The sequence below is a fragment of the Neofelis nebulosa genome, chromosome 4, assembly GCF_028018385.1.
Source record: "Neofelis nebulosa isolate mNeoNeb1 chromosome 4, mNeoNeb1.pri, whole genome shotgun sequence".
NCBI classification, from domain to species: domain Eukaryota; kingdom Metazoa; phylum Chordata; class Mammalia; order Carnivora; family Felidae; genus Neofelis; species Neofelis nebulosa.
Genome location: NC_080785.1, coordinates 119,434,486 through 119,452,650, shown reverse-complemented (window position 1 = coordinate 119,452,650; position 18,165 = coordinate 119,434,486). Strand labels below are relative to the sequence as shown.

Genomic DNA, 18,165 nt, shown 5'->3' with positions numbered 1-18,165 from the left:
TGAAGTTCACGGAGCTGGAGAAAGGACACGCATTTAAGACGCACGTATGGCCGAGGAGTTCTGTTCCTTCCAGAATCTCCTTGAGAAGCAGCAGGAAGAGCAGCACACTGGGGGACCGTGGGGACAGGCCAGAGGAGGGAGGCGGAGTTTCATTCTCTGGCTACATTCAGCTCATCAGGGAGTCCTGCTGAAAATGCAGGTTTTAGGGTCCCAGCTCCAGAGTGTGAGTTAGTGGGCCCAGGAATGATCACAAACCCGTCTGTGGTTCTGCAAGTGGCCCCCATACCTCACTGGAAGAAATATGTGTTAGGGTCCCTTTGAGGTGACAATCCAGAGTCTTCTTATCTCCAGAGTTAACCACAGTGAGTGTGGCTAAGTCGCACCAGAGGTCCATGCCTGGGTCTTAGAACATCTGATATGACTCCGACAAATCTTGACCGAAGACAATGGCACCAGGTCCCCTACCCCCATTCCAGCCACAACCCAGGTGCACCTCTGTCATCATCAGGAAGAAAACTCTGCTCCCCTCCCCCAGCCCCTGCAGGGGACTCCGGGTCTGCAAGCCATCAGACATGGTCACTGTTTCGAAGAGGGAGAAAGAGAGAAAAGCAATGTATGGGGGAAAAATGTTTATTCAGTGCACCTTTTATAAAGCAGTTAACGAAGCAGACATCTTGCTATTGGCCACATCATTCAGCAACTGGCACAGTCCACGAGGGTACCACAGAAAAGTCACCACAGGAGAACACAGTCAAGGAAGTCACATTTTGTATTCAGTGGTGTTTCGTTGCAATTAAATACAATAGGTGTAGCACTTTGAAACCAGGATCTTTGTAAAAGGCAGCCTCCTGCAGGTGTAACCCACAGATCCAACCCAAAAGGAGAGCAAATTGTGTGACACTTTTTTTTTTCAGGGCCTAAAGAAATAAGGCTCAGAGTCCTCAAGTGTTCACATGTCACTTTTGACCATCAGAATGAAACATTCCAGGAGAAAATGCGCATGGTTCAATTTACTGGTGCCTCCAGCCACGCGTGAGGTTTGTAAACAGGTCTGATGCTGTGGGAAAAGATGGTTCACAGACCTCAGACACGAGGTCTGGGGAAGGAGGACAGAAACAACTGAGCTTCAGACAGCATTCTGGACCCTGCACTCATGCTTCCAGAGTTTGGTTGGGGAAAGCCCGAGACGATGGAAACTTCCTCCAGCATGAGATCGGGAGGGGAGCGGTGTGGAAGCCACGGGTGCAGCCGAAACCAAATGCCACTGATAAGTGGTATATATAAGACAGACTCTGGCACCATAATAAGACCCAAAGAACCATCCAGAGATACCACAGGAAGAGAATGAGGGAAGCATCCCAGCTGGTTCCAGTGCCCAAGAATCTTGCAGCTCCAGGGGTCTCAGGAAGGTTGTGCCCCTAGTCAGGACAATCTGTGAGTTGCTGTCCCCTCAATCCCCAGTGGCCTCCGTTGGCTGCTAGGGCAGCAACTTTCCCAGGAACAGCAGAGGCTGGGGCATCTCTGGCTGGTGAGCAGATAGGCTCAAATGCCAACAGACCCCACCACGGGTGCATTTGCACCCAGAGTGCCCCATGGTCCTGTATGTGGTCACAAAGACCCCAAATCAGCACCCTGTTAGCTTTCCAAAAAGCAAGAACTGGCTGGTGTTGATGCTGTCAGTATGTGTGACAGCAACACTGTCTCTGGGTCCAAAGATGATATAGTCTTCAGTCCCCAGTCAGTACTGAAGGTCTTGTACTAAATGGTGAGAGTCTGAATACTGGCATTTCAGTGCTTGCCTCTCTTCTCCCCAAACATCAAGACCATGCCAGCTTCTTCTACTGTGTGCATACGTGTGTGTGCACGTGTATGTGTGTGCATAATGCAGTGTGGAGGGAGAAGAGGACAGTGCATATAGAGAGTGGATCTGTGACGTTCAGGAAGTGCTCTTGTTTGTGAGTCCAAAAAATATGTGTAGAAATTAAAAAAAAAAAAAAAAGAGTCCCACAGTGTCAATGAGCTGACCAGTCCCAATCGGAAAACCTCTGATCCAGAATATCCTGTATTTAATAACCAAAGGTATTTCTTGGGCATGGTCACGTCCTACCTCAAGGCTGTGAGGACCCTTGAGAACATGTTTCCTAGGTCAGTAAAACCTTTGAGACCCCTGGTGAATTGCTCTTCTAAATAAAACACAACAGTGTGCAGCCTCAAGACATCGCTTGTGCCTTTACTAGAGCAGGAAGAGAGGATTATCACTGCTGGGAACTTTGGCCAAGCGGGAAACACCATCTCTTGCAGAAAAACTGAATAAGAAAACCATTCCTCCTAAATGGTGAGTTACAGAGAGAAACAAACACACAAAAAAAGCTCAGAGGGATTCTAAGGAATTCATCCTTCCAGCTGGCCACGTCTGAATTCAGCTGGTAAACATTTTGTTTTTGTTGTTGTTGTTGTTGTTGTAAACTTCTTTTAAAGTGCTCAACTCAGTGGTATTGGCCCTATTCTAAAAATCACATGCCATCATCACTAATTCCTAAAAACTATCATCACCTCCCTGCCCCAAAACCCTGTATCTTATTAGCATCCACGGCCTTCGGCCCCTGGCAACCACAATTCTGTAGACTTTATAGATCTGCCTACTCCAGATATTTCACAAAAATGGAACTGTACAGTAAGTGGCTTTCTGCAATGGCTGTCTTCACTTGGCATACTCTTTTCAAGGTTCATCCGTGTTGTAGCATGAATCATGATTTCCTTTATTTTTATAGCCCAATAATATCCCATCGTATGGACAGACCGTGTTCATCCATTCATCTGTGGATACACCTCTGGGCTATTTCCATTTTGCGCTATTATAAATTATGATGCCATGAGCATTTATGTACAAGTCTTTGTCTATGTGTACGCTCTCATTTCTCTGGAGTAAATACTTAGGAGTGGCATATCTGGCTCATATGGCAATTCTATGTTTCACTTTTTGAGAAACAGCCAAAGTATGTTCTAAGTGGCTGGACCATTTTCTATTCCCACCAGCAACGTATGAGAGTTCCAATCCTTCCACATCCTTGCCAGCACCTGTTAGTGCCCATCTTTTTGATCATGGTCATCCTAGCAGGTGGGACATGGCGTTTCACTGCGGTTTTCATTTGCATTTTCCTAATGAAAAATATTGAGCATCTTTTCATGGGCTCATTGGCCATTTTTAGGTCTTCCTTGGAGAGGACAGGAAAATATGTCTTTTTGTTTGTTTGTTTATTCAAATATCTTATGCCCCCTTTTCTTAAAGATTTTTATTTTCAGGTAATCTCTACCCCAAATGCAGGGCTCAGACTCACAACCCCAAGATCATGAGTCGCACACTCCACCGACTGAGCCAGCCAGGCACCCCTATTTTGTCCCTTTTAAAACTTGGCTTATTTGTCTTGTTATTGTTAAGTTGTTAGAATGCTCGATATATTCTGGATAGGAGTATCTGATTTGCAAACATTTTCTTCCGTTCTGTGAGATACCTTTTCACTTTCTTGATCATGTCCTTCAAAGCACAAAAGTACTGTACCCCGTTTTGATGGGGTTCAATTTATCTACTTTTCCTTTGCGTTTGCTTTTTGGGTATCATGGCTAAGAAATCACTGCCTAGTCCAAGGTCACAAAGATTTATGGCTATGTTTTCTTCTAAGAATTTTATAGTTTTAACTCTTACATTTAGGGCTGGAAGCACTTTGAGTTAATTTTTACACACAGTGTGAGGTAGGAGTCCAGCTTCACTCTTTTGTTCATTGAAGTATAGTTGACATACAATGCGATATTAGTTTCAGGTGTACAACATCGAATTCCAACAATCCCACCCATTACTCAAGGCTCACACCATGACAAGTGTGATCACCACACAACCTGATTACAATATCATTGACCATACTCCCTGGGCTGTACTTTTTATCACTGTGACTTATTTATTTTCCTAACTGGAAGTTTGTACCTTCACCAGCTTCATTCTTTTGCATGTGGATATCCCGTTTTCCCAGAGCCATTTATTGAACAGATTGTCTTCCCTAGTGAATTCTCTTGCCACAGTTGTCAAAAATCAATTGGCCATAAATGTGAGGGTTTATATCTGCACTCTCCATTCTACTGCAATGGTCTAGATGTCTACCATTATACAGTACCACACTCTTTTAAGTTTGAGACCAGGAATCCCACTTTGTTCTTCTTTTTCAAGGATTATTCAGCTATTCTGGGTCCCTTGCATTTCTGTATGAATTTTGGGATCAGCTTATCAAGTTGTGCAAAGAAGCCAACTAGGATTTTGATAAGAGATTGCACTGAATCTGAAGATCAATTTGGACAATACTGTCATCTTAACAATATTTAAAGTCTCTGATCCATGAACATGGGATATCTTTCCATGTATTTAAGTCTTCTTCAGTTTCTTTCAATGATATTTTGTAGTTGTCAGGGTATCGGTCTTGTACTTTTTTTCTTAGACTTATTCCTATTTTATCCTTTCTTAAATTATTATATATGGAATTATTTCTTAATTTCTTTTTCATATGGTTAATTGCTAGAATCAAGAAATACCACTGGTGGAGCACCTGGGTGGCTCAGTAGGTTGAGTGTTCGACTTCAGCTTGGGTCATGATCTCACGGTTTGTGAGTTCCAGCCCGACATCGGGCTCACTGCTGTCAGTGTGCAGAGCCGGCTTCAGATCCTCTGTCCCCCTCTTCCTCTGCCCCTCCCCTGCTCACACTCTCTCTCTCAAAAATAAACATTAAAAAAAAAAAGAAATACCACTGGTTTTTGTATGTTGATCTTGTATCCTGCAACCTTGATGAACTCATTTATTCATTCTAATCGGTTTGCACAGGTGCACGAATTCCTTAGAATTGTCTACATACAAAATTATGTCATTTGCAAAGAGTTTTACTTCTTCTTTTCCAATTTGGATGCCTTTTATTTTTCTTTCCCAATTGCTTCATATAAATATTAGCTTCTTAAACATTTGTAACCCAGGTTTTAATCAGCTGCCTATGCCAAATGGTTTCATAAGAGAATCCCCTGTTCCTAGGGCCACCTTCTGACATGCTGTTGCCCCAGGATGCTGGGATGGGTCCATGCAAAGGTAAAAGCACTCTGAAGTCAGGAAGATATTGGTACCACCCTCCGCAGCTGAGCTCACTCCTTATTCTGAGCTCAGAACACTAGGCTTCCACACCCGGGGAGTCACCAATCCTATAGTTACTTTCTCAAGATCCCAGCGTAAAGGAGTTAAAAGATACTGGAGTGAAATGACAGGTCCAGGAGAAAAAAAACAACCCATCCACCAGCCAGGGGCAACAGTGGGGTCAGGGTACATAAACATCTGTGGGAAACCAGGGGAGATCCAGGGATTGTCTGATGGATGAGTCACCCCATCATCTTCCACCATGAGGACTACTTCCCCAACCCCCATGTCAGAATTCCCCACTCAAGCTACCCCAAGGTGTGGAAGGGTGCAAACTGAAAGGTACCTCAAATACATGCACACATGCCACCAAGGGGTGGACTGTCCGTGTAGGCACAGGCTGAGCCGTGGGAGGCAGTCCTGGCCCCGGGCCGGTCACACCGTGGATGGCTGCGAGGAGCTCCTCTGGCTGGAGCTGTGGCGGCTCAGGACAAAGGTGGAGGAGTTGCTCTTTTTGCTCACGCTGGTCTCTCCTGGCCGGCTGCCCTTCAGGTAGCTGGAGGAGCAGCAGAGGAAGCGCTGTACAAGTTCGTGGAAGAGGTGGCCGGTGAAGAGCATGTAGATCCAAGGGTTGCAGCAGCTATTGAGGCTGGCCAGGAGCATGGCTATGATGAAGGCCGAGGCTGTCGGGGGGTGGGGGGGGGGGGGTAGGGGGAAGAGAACAGCCCATCACTACTGGAGGAGTCCCTACCATTTCCTGAGAACAGCCTTTCCCAGGTACCAGGTGCCGGGTCACAAAGTCTGTCTTCCTTCCATATCCTAGCTCTGGGCATGCACTCAGCCTGCACACGGCCCCCGCCCCCAACACTTCCCAGGCTCAGCCCAGCCTAGAATGCTCTCTGTCCTTTCTCTTACCAAAAGCGTACCCGCCTCATGCTTCCGTCAGCAGGAGCTGCACTCGTCATGGCCACCTGTTCATTCATAACTCACCCAGCAAGTATCCAGTGCCTACGACCGGGAGTGCCCAAGAGCACAGGATCTGGAAGCTCCCAGACCTAGTTTGTATTTTCATGCCACCAGCACCATGTTCTTTAGTTCCCCAGGATACTGCTATTTGCTATCTTTCAGGGGAGCTCACAAGAGTATCCAAACCTCACAGGAATCTGCAAGGATTCAAAAACATCTGGTACACAGCAAGTGCCCAACACACGGTGGCTGCTATCATGACCATGTGCCACACACCAGGCTAGGCAATGGGGACACAAAAACACAATGAGTAGCACCATAGGGTGGGCACGATGCAGGTCAGGGTGGGCACACCGAGGAGGGGTGCAACTCTGAGCGAATCACGGCCAGCCCCACAGAAACCGGCATTTGAGCTGATACCCGAAGGATGCTTACAAGTCTTCAGGCAAAGAAGGGAGGAAGGGTGCTCCGGGAAGGAGGAAGGACACAGGCAAAGGCATGGTAGCAAGAAAGTGTATGCTGTCTTCACAGTTGAGAACATGGAGGGTTCTATGAAGATACCTCTAGGAGCACTGCTTCAGCACGGCAAATAGGACTCACACAGGAAAAAAGGTTACACTGAAATATTTGAGGCACTGTGCAGAAGCTGTCATACTGCGGATTTATTGAGTTCCAGGCAAAATCAATGATCAACTTCTGACTGTTTGTCACAAATTCAAGCTTGAAGGGGAAAGAAAAATTCCTAATCCTGGGGCACCTGGCTGACTCAGTCAGTAGAGCATGTGGCTCTTTGATCTCGGTGTCGTGAGTTCAAGCCCCAGGTTGGGTGTAGAGTCTACTTTAAAATCAAAAGAAAAAGTTGGGGGGCCTGGGGGGCTCAGTCGGTCAAGTGCCTGACTTCAGCTCAGGTCATGGTCTCACAGTTCGTGATTTCAAGCCCCACGTTAGTCTCTGTGCTGACAGCTCAGAGCCTGGAGCCTGCTTCAGATTCTGTGTCTCCCTCTCTCTCTGTCCCTCCCCACCACTTCCCCCTGCTAGCGCTCAGTCTCTCTCTCTCAAAAATAAACATTTAAAAAAATAAAAGAAAAGAAAAAAGAAAAATTCCTAATCCTATATACTTCCAAGTAGAAGGAGGGGGAAAAAAAATCTGAGTTTCTTGCAATGGACTTCAATCTGACAAACTGCAGACCTCTCCTACCAATGGAGGAGCAGAGACCTGAAAGGAAAACCATGTACCCGAGAATGCAAGAAGGGGAAATCTGCTGGTCTTGGTCTTTTCTGCAAAAAGTTTTCAAAAAATAACTCCAGAATTCGAGCTAAATCCAGGAAAGGATTTCTCACAGGGACAGAGGAGCCACGAGATCTTGATGCCACCACAGATGCAGAGCATGGAGACATTTGTCAGCAAAGTCGCCAAGCACCAAAAGGAGAAAAGTGTTTGGCTGCAAAACAAATGCAGTGGTTCTCAAGGTGGGATCCCCGGATCACCTGGGAACTTGTTAGAAATGCAAATTCTCAGGGGTCACCCTAGACCTACTGGATCAGACTCCTGGGGGTGAGGTTCACCAGTGTGCTGTAGACAGACCTCCAGGGGGTTCACAGACACATACACACACACACACACACACACACACACACACACACACACACACACACAGTTTGAGAACCGGTGGTCTAATTACTTGATGCACCTGTTGGCACAAAAGCAAACTACAACAGATAAAAGCAAAAAATTTCGCCAAAGAGAATGTTTAGAAAACAAAGGAGAAGCAGCTAGCTAATCCTTAGACTAAAATAGTAAAGAACAAAAAAGTGGAAAAGTGAAGGGGGGAAAAAGCCAGTACTACTGAATCCCTCATTTTCTCTAAAAGAGAATTAAAAAAATAAATATTTGATTTGGAGAGCTAAGACGATCAATTTCAGTTTAGAAATTCTGGTGAAAAGTGACTAAGACTAAAAAGACTAAAAAGAGAATGTCCTCAAAATCATAATTAAACATATAAAATAAAGGAGGTAAAACTGACACATAAAAAATTAAAAGAGGGCACCGAGTAAACTATCAGACACAAAGGCAAGAATTTAGGTTTGTAAGGATATAAACAAGGTAGAGAAGGTCGTGGCAGGAATAAGTTCACCCTTGGACAGGAAGGCACCACTTTTGCCTAACTGTATACAGTTATAATTGTGTCTTTTTTTTTCTTAAGCTACCTGCCCAACTCTTTACATTTGGATCATTTAACTCATTTCTCCTATTTAAAAAAAAAAAAAAAGCATACAGAAACATCAACAACAAAAAAGTAAACAGTTAAAGGATTCCCAAGTAACCATAGGGAGATTTTCTACCTCTACATGGCCAGCCTGGGTGGAGGAGTTGAGACTAGGGCCAGCACCCGCTGCCCCCACCTGGTGGCCACAGACATGAATGACAGGCCTGGCCTGGCTCCTTGGGGGATGGATGAGCCTCTATAAACTGAACCTGCTTGTGTCAGGTTGCCAAATGTTAAGGGCACATTTGGACTTTTAAAATTTGCCAATATCCTAACTATCCAGAGACATGAGTCCCCAGTGGTGGAAATGCAAGCCATCAGCAGGGAGGAGAGCTATTTGGGAATAAAAAACAGTCTATGGAGGACATTCCAAAGGAAGGAAGCAATAGGAATGAAGGCACATAAGAAAGAATGTTCAAGAACCTTCAGGGACTTCCAGAGTTGGAGTGGGGGGGGGGGGGTGTGGGAAAAGAAACTGGAAAGAGCTAGGCTGAGGAGGATCTTGAATCCAGGCTGTCTGAACTTTAATCTATAGATAATGGGGAGCCATTGATGGTTTCGGAGCAAGTAAGTGACCGACTGATTGCACCTCACTGGCTCTCTGCACTTATTGTACCTTGTTTAGGCCACACTGCTGCAACCTTCATAGGGTTTCAGAAGAACAGGAACAGAACAAAGCATGGAAAACAGTGTCCTCACAATTCATGATGTTGTTTCCAAGGGAGCACATAACAACAGCAATGCTGACCACTGGAATCACCCTCTCAAACTGGCACAGGATCATATGATTTTCAAATCAGACTCATCTCCATTTTATATGCTGAGGAAAGTGAAGGTCAGAGAAGGGACATGACTTCCCCAAGGACACACAAGTCACCCTGTGTTCCTACCTGAAATTAATAACTAGGTCAGCATTCACACATCAGGTTGGTACTAGTTAGCGAATCCTCTCAGTCCCAAAGCAAAGACACATGCTGGCCAGGCAATCACCCTCCTGGTGTGATCTGAGGGACAGAGAGACAGCAACTACCCCTTTCCCACACAGATGTAATTGCCCATGGAGGCTAGGTACTGCCTGTTCCCAGTGATAGTCTTTTAATATCTAAGTATACCTGGGACGGGAAACACATCGCTTCCTATCAGATCACCATTGTTCCTGGCAGAAATGTCTCCTGGTCTAGACTAGGGGCCAGCAAACTATATAGCCCACAAAACCCGCCTGATGCTGATTCTTCTAAATAAAGTTTTATTGAAACACAGCCACACCCATTCATTGATATATTTTCTGTAGCAAATTTTGCATTACAAGGACAACGTTGAGTACCTATTACAGAGACCTTATACTCACCAGCCTAAAATAGTTACTGTCTGGCCCTTTACAGAAAAAGTTAGCCAATCCTTGATGCCTGTAGGAGGGGCAGATGTTAAAGAGCAGTGGGAAGGGGCTCAGAAGGGCAGGGGAAAACCCAGAGGGCAGGCCCAGCACACTTCTTCCCATCCGACCAGAAGGAGAGCTGAGCGATGGCTTTGTTTTCAAGTTACCCAGACATGGCCCACGTCCTGGCTCTGCCACTTTGCACCTGAGTTTTCCAGGGCACGTCTCCTAACCTCTCCTAACCTCAGTTTCTCCATCTGTGACATGGGGCTAATAAAAAGAACTTCTTTACAGAATCACTGCCAAGTTTCATTAGACAGGAGATACCAAGTACCCACCACGATTCCTGGGGCTCAATAAAAGTCAGAACTTGGCAAACTTAGCTATTGTCATTATCACTACCATGATGCCCAATAAATGCTACTTCTCTTAACAATAAGAGTTAACACCAGCATGGGTGAAACAATGGGGAGAGGCTGCTCCCTGGGCTGGGCTGTGTCTCAGAATCTGAGACAGCTCAGGGTGGGGCACAGGACACAGTACACAGTGGCTGAGCTTCTGGAAGCTGCACTGCCATACGGCAATGTCTGTTCAGCATGGCTCTTGGGCCAGACTGCATGGCCAAGAATGTCAGCTTATGGATTCGATCCCCGGCTCTAAATGCCTGTGTCACCAGTGGAACCAACAGACCTTATCTACCCTTCTCAGCTAGCTTGCAATTTCCTGATGGGTTTAAACAGATGAAACAATGGGCCATCTTCAGGGAGCGCTATGAGGGTGCCTGGGCTCTACAAAGTCAGAGATGTGCTCAAACAAAGAACTAGCATTAGAGGAGAATGTTCTCACCTTATTCCACATTACTCGGGGTCCTGAGAATGTCTGATCTTGCCCAGCAAATGTCAGTGCTAAGATCTGTTTTAATGCACATGCCTGGCACAGCTGGGAGCAGCTGCCGTCTCTGCACTGTAAACTGCCATCTCTCCTTTCTGCTCGCTGTGTTCCAGCTCCAGGTTCTAGGACACGCCACCCTCCAGGTGTTCTATACTAAAATACTGTTTGACAGTCTTCTTTCAAAACACAAGCATCCACTGGGTAGCTGCTGCTGGTGGGACACTGAATGAAAAGATGACTCAGAGTGATGCTGCCTCAGGCTGGCTCTAGCAAGTGTTCCTTGGATGCTGTGATGTCCCAGGCGTGGGTCCTGCCCTAGGGGGCTCATCCCCCAGCTGCCAGGGAGCTGGCCAGTGTGGCTCACGGCTGAGTTCCTTTCAGGGCACCGCCTTTGGCCAGAGCACAACACCCTGTCCCAGGGGCAGCTCGCGTGCAATGACCCATCTATGCAAATGTACAACAGTCTACCCTTTTGCCTTAATTCAGGCTTCTCTGAAGGGCTGTCCCTGCTACCAAGCTCTGAGCCTGGTCCGCGGCCACACTTTCCACAAAGCAGAGAAATGACGAAGTCAGAGCACAGAAAGGAGGAGCTGGAAGTCAGAATCCACCAGACTCTTCAAAAGGTGTGGTCTATAGCTGCCAGGAGGATGGGGGTGAGTTCACAGAGGGGCCCCAGGGGGGCATGGGCTCTGTTGTCGGAAGGAGAAGCCAGGGACCCTGGATTCAGATGCAAATCCCTGGTGTCTGAACTCTCCTTCTCTGAGCCACATCTGCTGTATAAGCCTTAACATCCTTACCTATAAAATGGAGATAACACTCCCAAGGACTTTAAGAAAACTGGGGGAAAAAAGTATAAAAGGGCTTTGTGAATGGCAGTGTTAATTTAGGTGATTAGTATTATCATTAACAGAGAGGAGATATGACCAACTGCATACTTTTTTTAAAGCCCCAAGTTTGGGGGCTTCTGATCTCAGGTCGATTAAAGAAATTGTCCTTTGTCCTTTTTTCCAGGACTTCAAAAATTAAAAAAAAAAAAAAAATCAAAACCCAGAGCACTGGGATTGGATTATGTGATACCAAAGGAATTCCAGACAGTTCATTAGGAAAAACCTTCTCTGCCAGTGACATAAGAAACCCAAAGGGGAACGTGGCTGCAACCCCGGGAGAGGGCAGGATTTCAGGGTCTCAGAATCCTGTTTCTTCCACTTGCCCCCCATAAAAATAACATCTTTCCCCTGGATGGAGCCCTAAGGCAGTGCAAACTGCTCTCTCTGGTCGTTGCCGGAAAGGGAGGGTCCGTGGGAGGTACTGGGCCACGGACTGGGCCCTCACACCTGCCTGGCCATGAGCTTGGGGCATTTCTCTGAGGAAGAGGATGTTCTTGCATTCTTTCCATGCCCTGTGCATGCTGCAGCAGCCCTGGGAACCTGACCTCAAGGGAAAGACAGACTATGGCAGGCGGGCTGTTAAACAGGGAGGTGCAGCACTGGGGAACAGGCTGGTGGGTCCAAAGCTAAGGGTGATCTTCCAGTGGGAGCTCCTATGTGCCAAGCAGGGGAAGTGAGCAGAAATGGCCACCCACCAAAAGCCAACATACCCTGCTGGCCAACAGTACTCCCAGGAGACAGAAACAACTCTGCATTTCCACTCGGCACTGTGACTCACAGAGGGGTGGGCGGCAGAGGGCCACTTGCCCCAGAGCCTTCCACCCGCCTACCAGCGTGGCTTTACTCAAGCCCCAAGAACTCCCACGTTCGGATTTCCCGGTACCCCCTCCGCCCTGCCACCGAAGGCCCAAATTAGCCCAGAACAGCTGATGGGCAGCTGGCCATGGCCTCTCTGGGCTGTGTGTGCCTGAGGTGACCAATGCATTTCATGTACACTTCAAAGACGTATGGCTTATCTAACATCTCTTATCTGGATCAAATCAAGCCCGTCAACTTTTTTAAGAGGCCCTCACTCCAGAAACCAACTGCTTGGTACAAGGCCTCCTGGCCAGGGGATTGGAAATCTGGATGTGAATCCCTTATTCCTATAGAGGCTGTGCAGGAATTTGAGAGTTGTGTACTACCAAAGGCTTTTTTTCTTTTTTTAATGAGTTTTGAATGTACAGTTATATAAAGATCGAACACTAATATGTATTACAATAGATCGCCTTCTTAGAAAAGACCACAATTTTACAACATTGGAATTGTTTTAAAATTCACAGCTGTGTGATCTCCCCATGTATCCTAAAGTCAGGAATAGGAGCCAAATTCGTGGGCTATGGAGCTTTAAATGGGCTCCTATTGTGTCCCTGCTCAAATCTGGGAAACAAGGTGGGCTCACTGGGCTGAACAAAAGGAATAACTGCCTTCTGGAAGCACAACCGCTGGGGCTTTCTTGTAAATGACCAGCCCTTCTCTACCATGCAGGGAATGACAAGTCTTGCAGCCAATTTCAGCCTATGTGCAAAGGCAAACTGTGCATTTTGGTAACAGAGGTAAGATATTAAAGACTTACTACTCAGTACATAGTCAATGGGCCAGATGCATAGGCACTGTATAGACATCCCCTGGATATTTGGTAAAAATGCAGACTCCTGGGCTCCCTTCTGGACCTCCTTCATTGGGATCTGCATTTTCACAAGATCCCCCACGTGATCTGTGTGCTCGCTGAAGTTTGAGAAGTATCCCTCCAACAGGGAGAAAGACAGTACTAAAGTTAAGTGCCCGATGATCTCAACATGTAGTGTGCTTCCTTGCATTGGCAGTTCCGACTGGCTCCCACAGCCCCCTTTTCAAATGTGGTTCCCTTTCTGAAACCCTCCAGGGTTTTTCACCAGGGAGTCAGAATCAACTGATGCCTCCTGGGGTAAACACTTGGGGTGGGAGGAGAATAAAGATCTCTCTTACTGCATCATCCCTTCGTGCTGTCATTACTTCTGTTTACAGACTGGTGGCTGGGAATGGTGTGTCATTTGTGGCTCTGTCCCTGACTGCCAGCAAACACTGGAAAATAGGAAGAGGTCTGTAAGGGATGGAAGTGAACTGAAGCGTGAAATTAGCAGACAGGAAATCCTGATACATCCAGCCGCCAATGGCAAGCTGGGAAGGTGAAAAGGCAATTTCCCTGCTTGACCACAGGAGGTGGCTCTAATGTGATAAGTGTATTCTAACGTCATTCCTTGTATGAAAATGAGGTTCACACTCAGATCCAGGTCAGGTGGAGAGAAAGAGAGAGAAATGGAATGAGCAAGAGGGGCCATTTTGGTGTGAGGGGTGAGCCATGGAGCACAGGGCAACGGGCAGGAAGTGCCAGCTGAAGCACGACAGAGACTCTGGCAGAGGCTGCCCCTCCGTGGCCAGGAATCAGATCACAGGAATGGGGATGCTCGCACATGACTGCCTGGTTACACCCCCTATGCAAGTGTCCTCTGGGGCTTCTAAAATCCAGAGCTAGAACCTTTCTGCCTGGCTTCCTGCTGCCTCCTCCAGGTGGGGCTTTCGTTAGTCTTCACCTCTTCCCCTCTGAGCACCCATGGGCTTCCTTCCTCACCAGAAACTGCAGACCTTCTGCTAAAATACCCCTGAGCTCACGATTCCCACACCCAACTGCACTGACTCGGTCCAGGACCTGACATGTCTTGGAACTGCTCTCCTTTTTAAAGCAAATATTTATCAAGCACTTACTATATGCCAGGCACTGTGCCACGGACACAGCCCACCCTCCCCACAACCTAAACTCTATTCTTAACTCCATAAAACTGGGCTCCAGGCAGGTTTAGTCAACAGCCCAAGGTCACTGCTGACACCCCATCATGCTACATACACCTCGGGACCTGAGAGCCTGACACCAGCCTAGCAGAAAATGGGGGTGTTGCCCCCAAAGCCCCGTAACCCACCTTGGCCTGGCTGTCCCATGTTTATGCAAATGTCAGCCGTTGGCCACAGGAGGGCAGGTGAGGAACTAGGGATTGGCTCCCTGCAAACTCTCCTCACTGGAGGACTGAGATACCAAGGCAAAGGTTGTATGGACAGAACCCTCGGAGGCACTAATGACTGCAGAATGAACTTCCCTCCTTCAGAGGAGGAAGGAGGCCTCCAGCTGGGGGGAGCAGGGAGGGTTTCATGGGAACACTGGATGAGGCTTCCATGTCCAGCTGTTCGAGTTGTGCCCTGTACAGCTCCTGGGAGCATCATTCTCACAGGCCAGGAGGTAAATGGTACCCACTGGAATTGTGCCACAGAGCAGCCCACACTTGGACTTGGCCTGTGAAGGATGATGGGTCTCCACAGAAGAGACTCGGGGTGGGCATTCCCGTGGTGGGAACAGAATCAGCATGGGAGCAAAGCAAAAGGACCTCGTGGGGACTGACAAGTCATCTGGCCTGACTGGGGGTATACTAGGCAGACTGGCCAGAGCTCAGGGCAGATGAGGTTGCCCTCATTCATTAGATATCAGTTCAGGCCACACCTACATAGTGGGCCTAAACCACTGCTTCTCAGCCTGGGGCGATTCTGCCCTGTAGGAGACATTCGGCAATGTCTGGAAACACTTTTGGTGGTCACAACCGAGGGAAAGGAGCCAGTGGCATCTAGTGGGTAGAGGCCAGGGATGCCATGAGCCACCCCACAGTGCCCTGGATGGCCACCCTCCCAACAGAGATTATCTGGCCCAGAATGCCGTAGTGCCAAAGTCAAGACATGCTGCTCTCAACCAAAAGCTGGTGATGGAAAGGGAAGAGTCACCATGACAGGTGTGGTACTGCTAAGATGGAGGGGTCAGTGGGTAGCAGGAGTAGCTGAGAAGCACAGACTTTGAACCCAGGATGCCAAGGGGGTGGTGCTATGAGTGGACGTGCAGCCAGGTGGGTGCGTGTAGGGATACTGGGGCTGCAAAGAGGGTGCAGGGCTCTGGGGCAGGGCCAGGAATCAGATTTTTAACAAGCACCCAGGAGATGCCAAGGCCGAACATGGTGGACCACCTTGAAAATGCTGGCCTGGGGAGGAGGGGCAGTGCAGTCTGGCAGTCTCTGGTGTGAGAGCGCTTGGGTTCAAATCCCAGCTCCACTGCTTACTCAACCGCATCCTTGAGCAGGTCATGCCTCTCCGAGCCTCGGTTTCCCCCTCTGTAAAATGGGGATAAAGCCCCCTCACCTTGCTGTGTTCAGGTGAGGATGAGAAGCGGGGCTGGGTACTCAGCCAGTGGTGGCTACTGTCACCAACTCATCCGACTCCTCACATCACTGAAGTGGATACCCAGAGAGGGTGTCATGTTCTATTCCCATTGTTCGGATGGGAGTGACAGAGGCCTAGCCATCACACAGAGACATGCCCCAAATCACAGAGATGGTGACAAGACCAGGTCTCTGAAGGGGGCTGTCACCAGTGCTCACTGCTGTCTTCTGGGACTGACGCAATGGGGTCTGGCAGAGCACAGGTCAGCCCCCACCCAGCCTCAGCCTCTGGGAGTGAGCCCTGTGGGGTTCCCTCTGCTTCCAGTAGTTGCCAGCACAAAGCAGTGGGGGTGTCAGGTGGACCAACCCCTCAGACAGCTGACCGGCCAGCCCAGGCTCTCCAGAGATGCCCTGAAGCCAGGGGCAGGCCTGCTCCAGGAACTCACCTCCTGACCCACAGCCCCCCACAGCCTCCCCACCATCCCAAACATCCATCAAATGGGAAAAAGTATATAGCAAAGCCTCATCCAACAGATCTTTCTTCTCTCTCTCTCTCTTTCTTTCCCTCTCTCTCTCTCTCTCTCTCCCTTTTCCTCTCCCTCTCCCTCTCTATTTTGCTGTTATTAATCAAACCTTTTGGGGGGAAAAAAGGGTAAAGTCACCTGGGGCAGAAACTCAAAAGGAAAGCATGAGCATTAGCCAAGAACATAACTCACAAATGCTTAATGCCAAGAGTGTGATCGTTAACTGTCCATCTAATTGCAATTTATACCCAGAGGGGCCAAGTTTGAGAGCTCTTCAGGGCAAAGAATGATCTGTCCAATCTCCTCCTGCCTGCCCTCCCTCCCCCACTGCTCTCCGTACCAGTGGGTCACCTGAAGAGCAGACCCCCCCCTCTCCTGCAAGGTGTCTGGCCCACCCAAAATTTGGGCACAATATCCGCAGAATGGTGAGGTGGGCAGAGCCACATCAGAGGGACCACAGTTCCATAGAGAATGGGAGGAGCTGGGCAGCTCATTTTCAGGCAGGGAAACACTTAAAACCAAGCCCCTGAGCATTTCCACCTTCCTCCTAGGACAATACCCCTGATAGATGTTTGGTTGCCCCCAAGTGACCACTCACTTCTTTCCCAGGTAGCCAATTCTGTTGTTGGAGGGCTACTTAGAAAACCCTTATTTCTAAGGCACCTGGGTGGCCCAGTCAGTCGAGCGTCTGATTCTTGGTTTTGGCTCAGGTCATGATTTCACTGTTCCTGAGTTCCAGCCCTGCATCGGGCACGGGGCGGACAGCACTGAATCCCTACTTGGGATTCTCTCTCTCCCTCTCTCTGCCCCTCCCCTGCTCATGCTCGCTTGCTCTCTCTCTCTCTCCCTCAAAATAAATAAAAAAAAATAAACTTTAAAAATTTAAGAAAACAATGACGACAACAAAAGAAAACCCTTATTTCTCCTGAGTCCAACTCAGCCCATCTCCAGCACCTTCCTCCTCCCATATCCTTCCTATTTGTTCAGCAAGCATTGGCTGAGCTCCCGATGGATGCCCAGCCCTATGCTAGGCACTGTCACACAAGGTGTCCCTGTTGTGACAACGCTCCTAGTCCAGCCCTAACAAGTTTCTCCCCCACATACCAACCTCCCTATTGTCCGGCAGGCTCGGCTTCCACCCCCACCCCCTTCCGCTGGGCTCTCAAGAGAAAAATGTCCACTTCCTCCCTCAGGAATACCTGCCAAAATTCTCAAAGTCGGTCTCAAGAATGCAAACAAAACTTTTAACAAGTCGGATGGGGGGAGAGGAGGAGAAGAGCGACACCGATCACATGGCCCCCAGGTACCATGGGTCCTATCAGGTCATCTGCACAGCAAACCCACAAGCAGGCTCTGCTTCCTTGATTATACACAAGACGAAGCTGAGGCCCAGAGAGATAGAACCACTTGCTCAAAGGACACAGAGGAGAAAATGGCAGAGCGAACTCCAGGTACAGGCCAAAACTGTGTGGTTTTCTCTGCACGTGCGATGTGGGATTCCACAGTGCCTGTCTGCTGTCCTGGCCCACCAGATGGATCTCTTGGTCCTTCTGCAATCTCCATGCAGTGGAGGTCCCCACCCTGTTCTCGGGGCAGTTTCCTGCTCTCACAGAAATCGGCCATTTTGAGAGAATTCTGAAAGAAGACTTTGGCTCATCTATGAACTGCGAGTGAGATTTTTTTTTTTTTTTTTTTAATTCAAAAGCTTCTCCTCTAGCTTCCAGGCACCTTCTGCTGAACAGACAGGAGCCACAAATAGTGTTTGGTATGTACAGATAGCACACCTGTCCAACCTGTCCCCCCTCCTCTCTCATTTCTGCCC

At 48.2% G+C, this 18,165-nt stretch overlaps 1 protein-coding gene across 2 annotated transcripts in view; it reads right to left on the bottom strand.

Moving 5' to 3' along the window:
* Positions 1 to 617: 617 nt before the first annotated feature.
* OXTR (oxytocin receptor) overlaps positions 618 to 18,165 on the bottom strand; it is a 105,986-nt gene continuing 88,438 nt past the window's right edge. The window contains exon 3 of one of the 2 annotated variants that reach the window (XM_058726135.1): positions 618 to 5,845. In XM_058726135.1, the coding sequence (XP_058582118.1) occupies positions 5,598 to 5,845 (248 nt within the window). In that variant the 3' untranslated portion in view covers positions 618 to 5,597. The remainder of the gene's footprint in view (positions 5,846 to 18,165) is intronic. The other variant, XR_009260728.1, reaches the window with a different exon arrangement.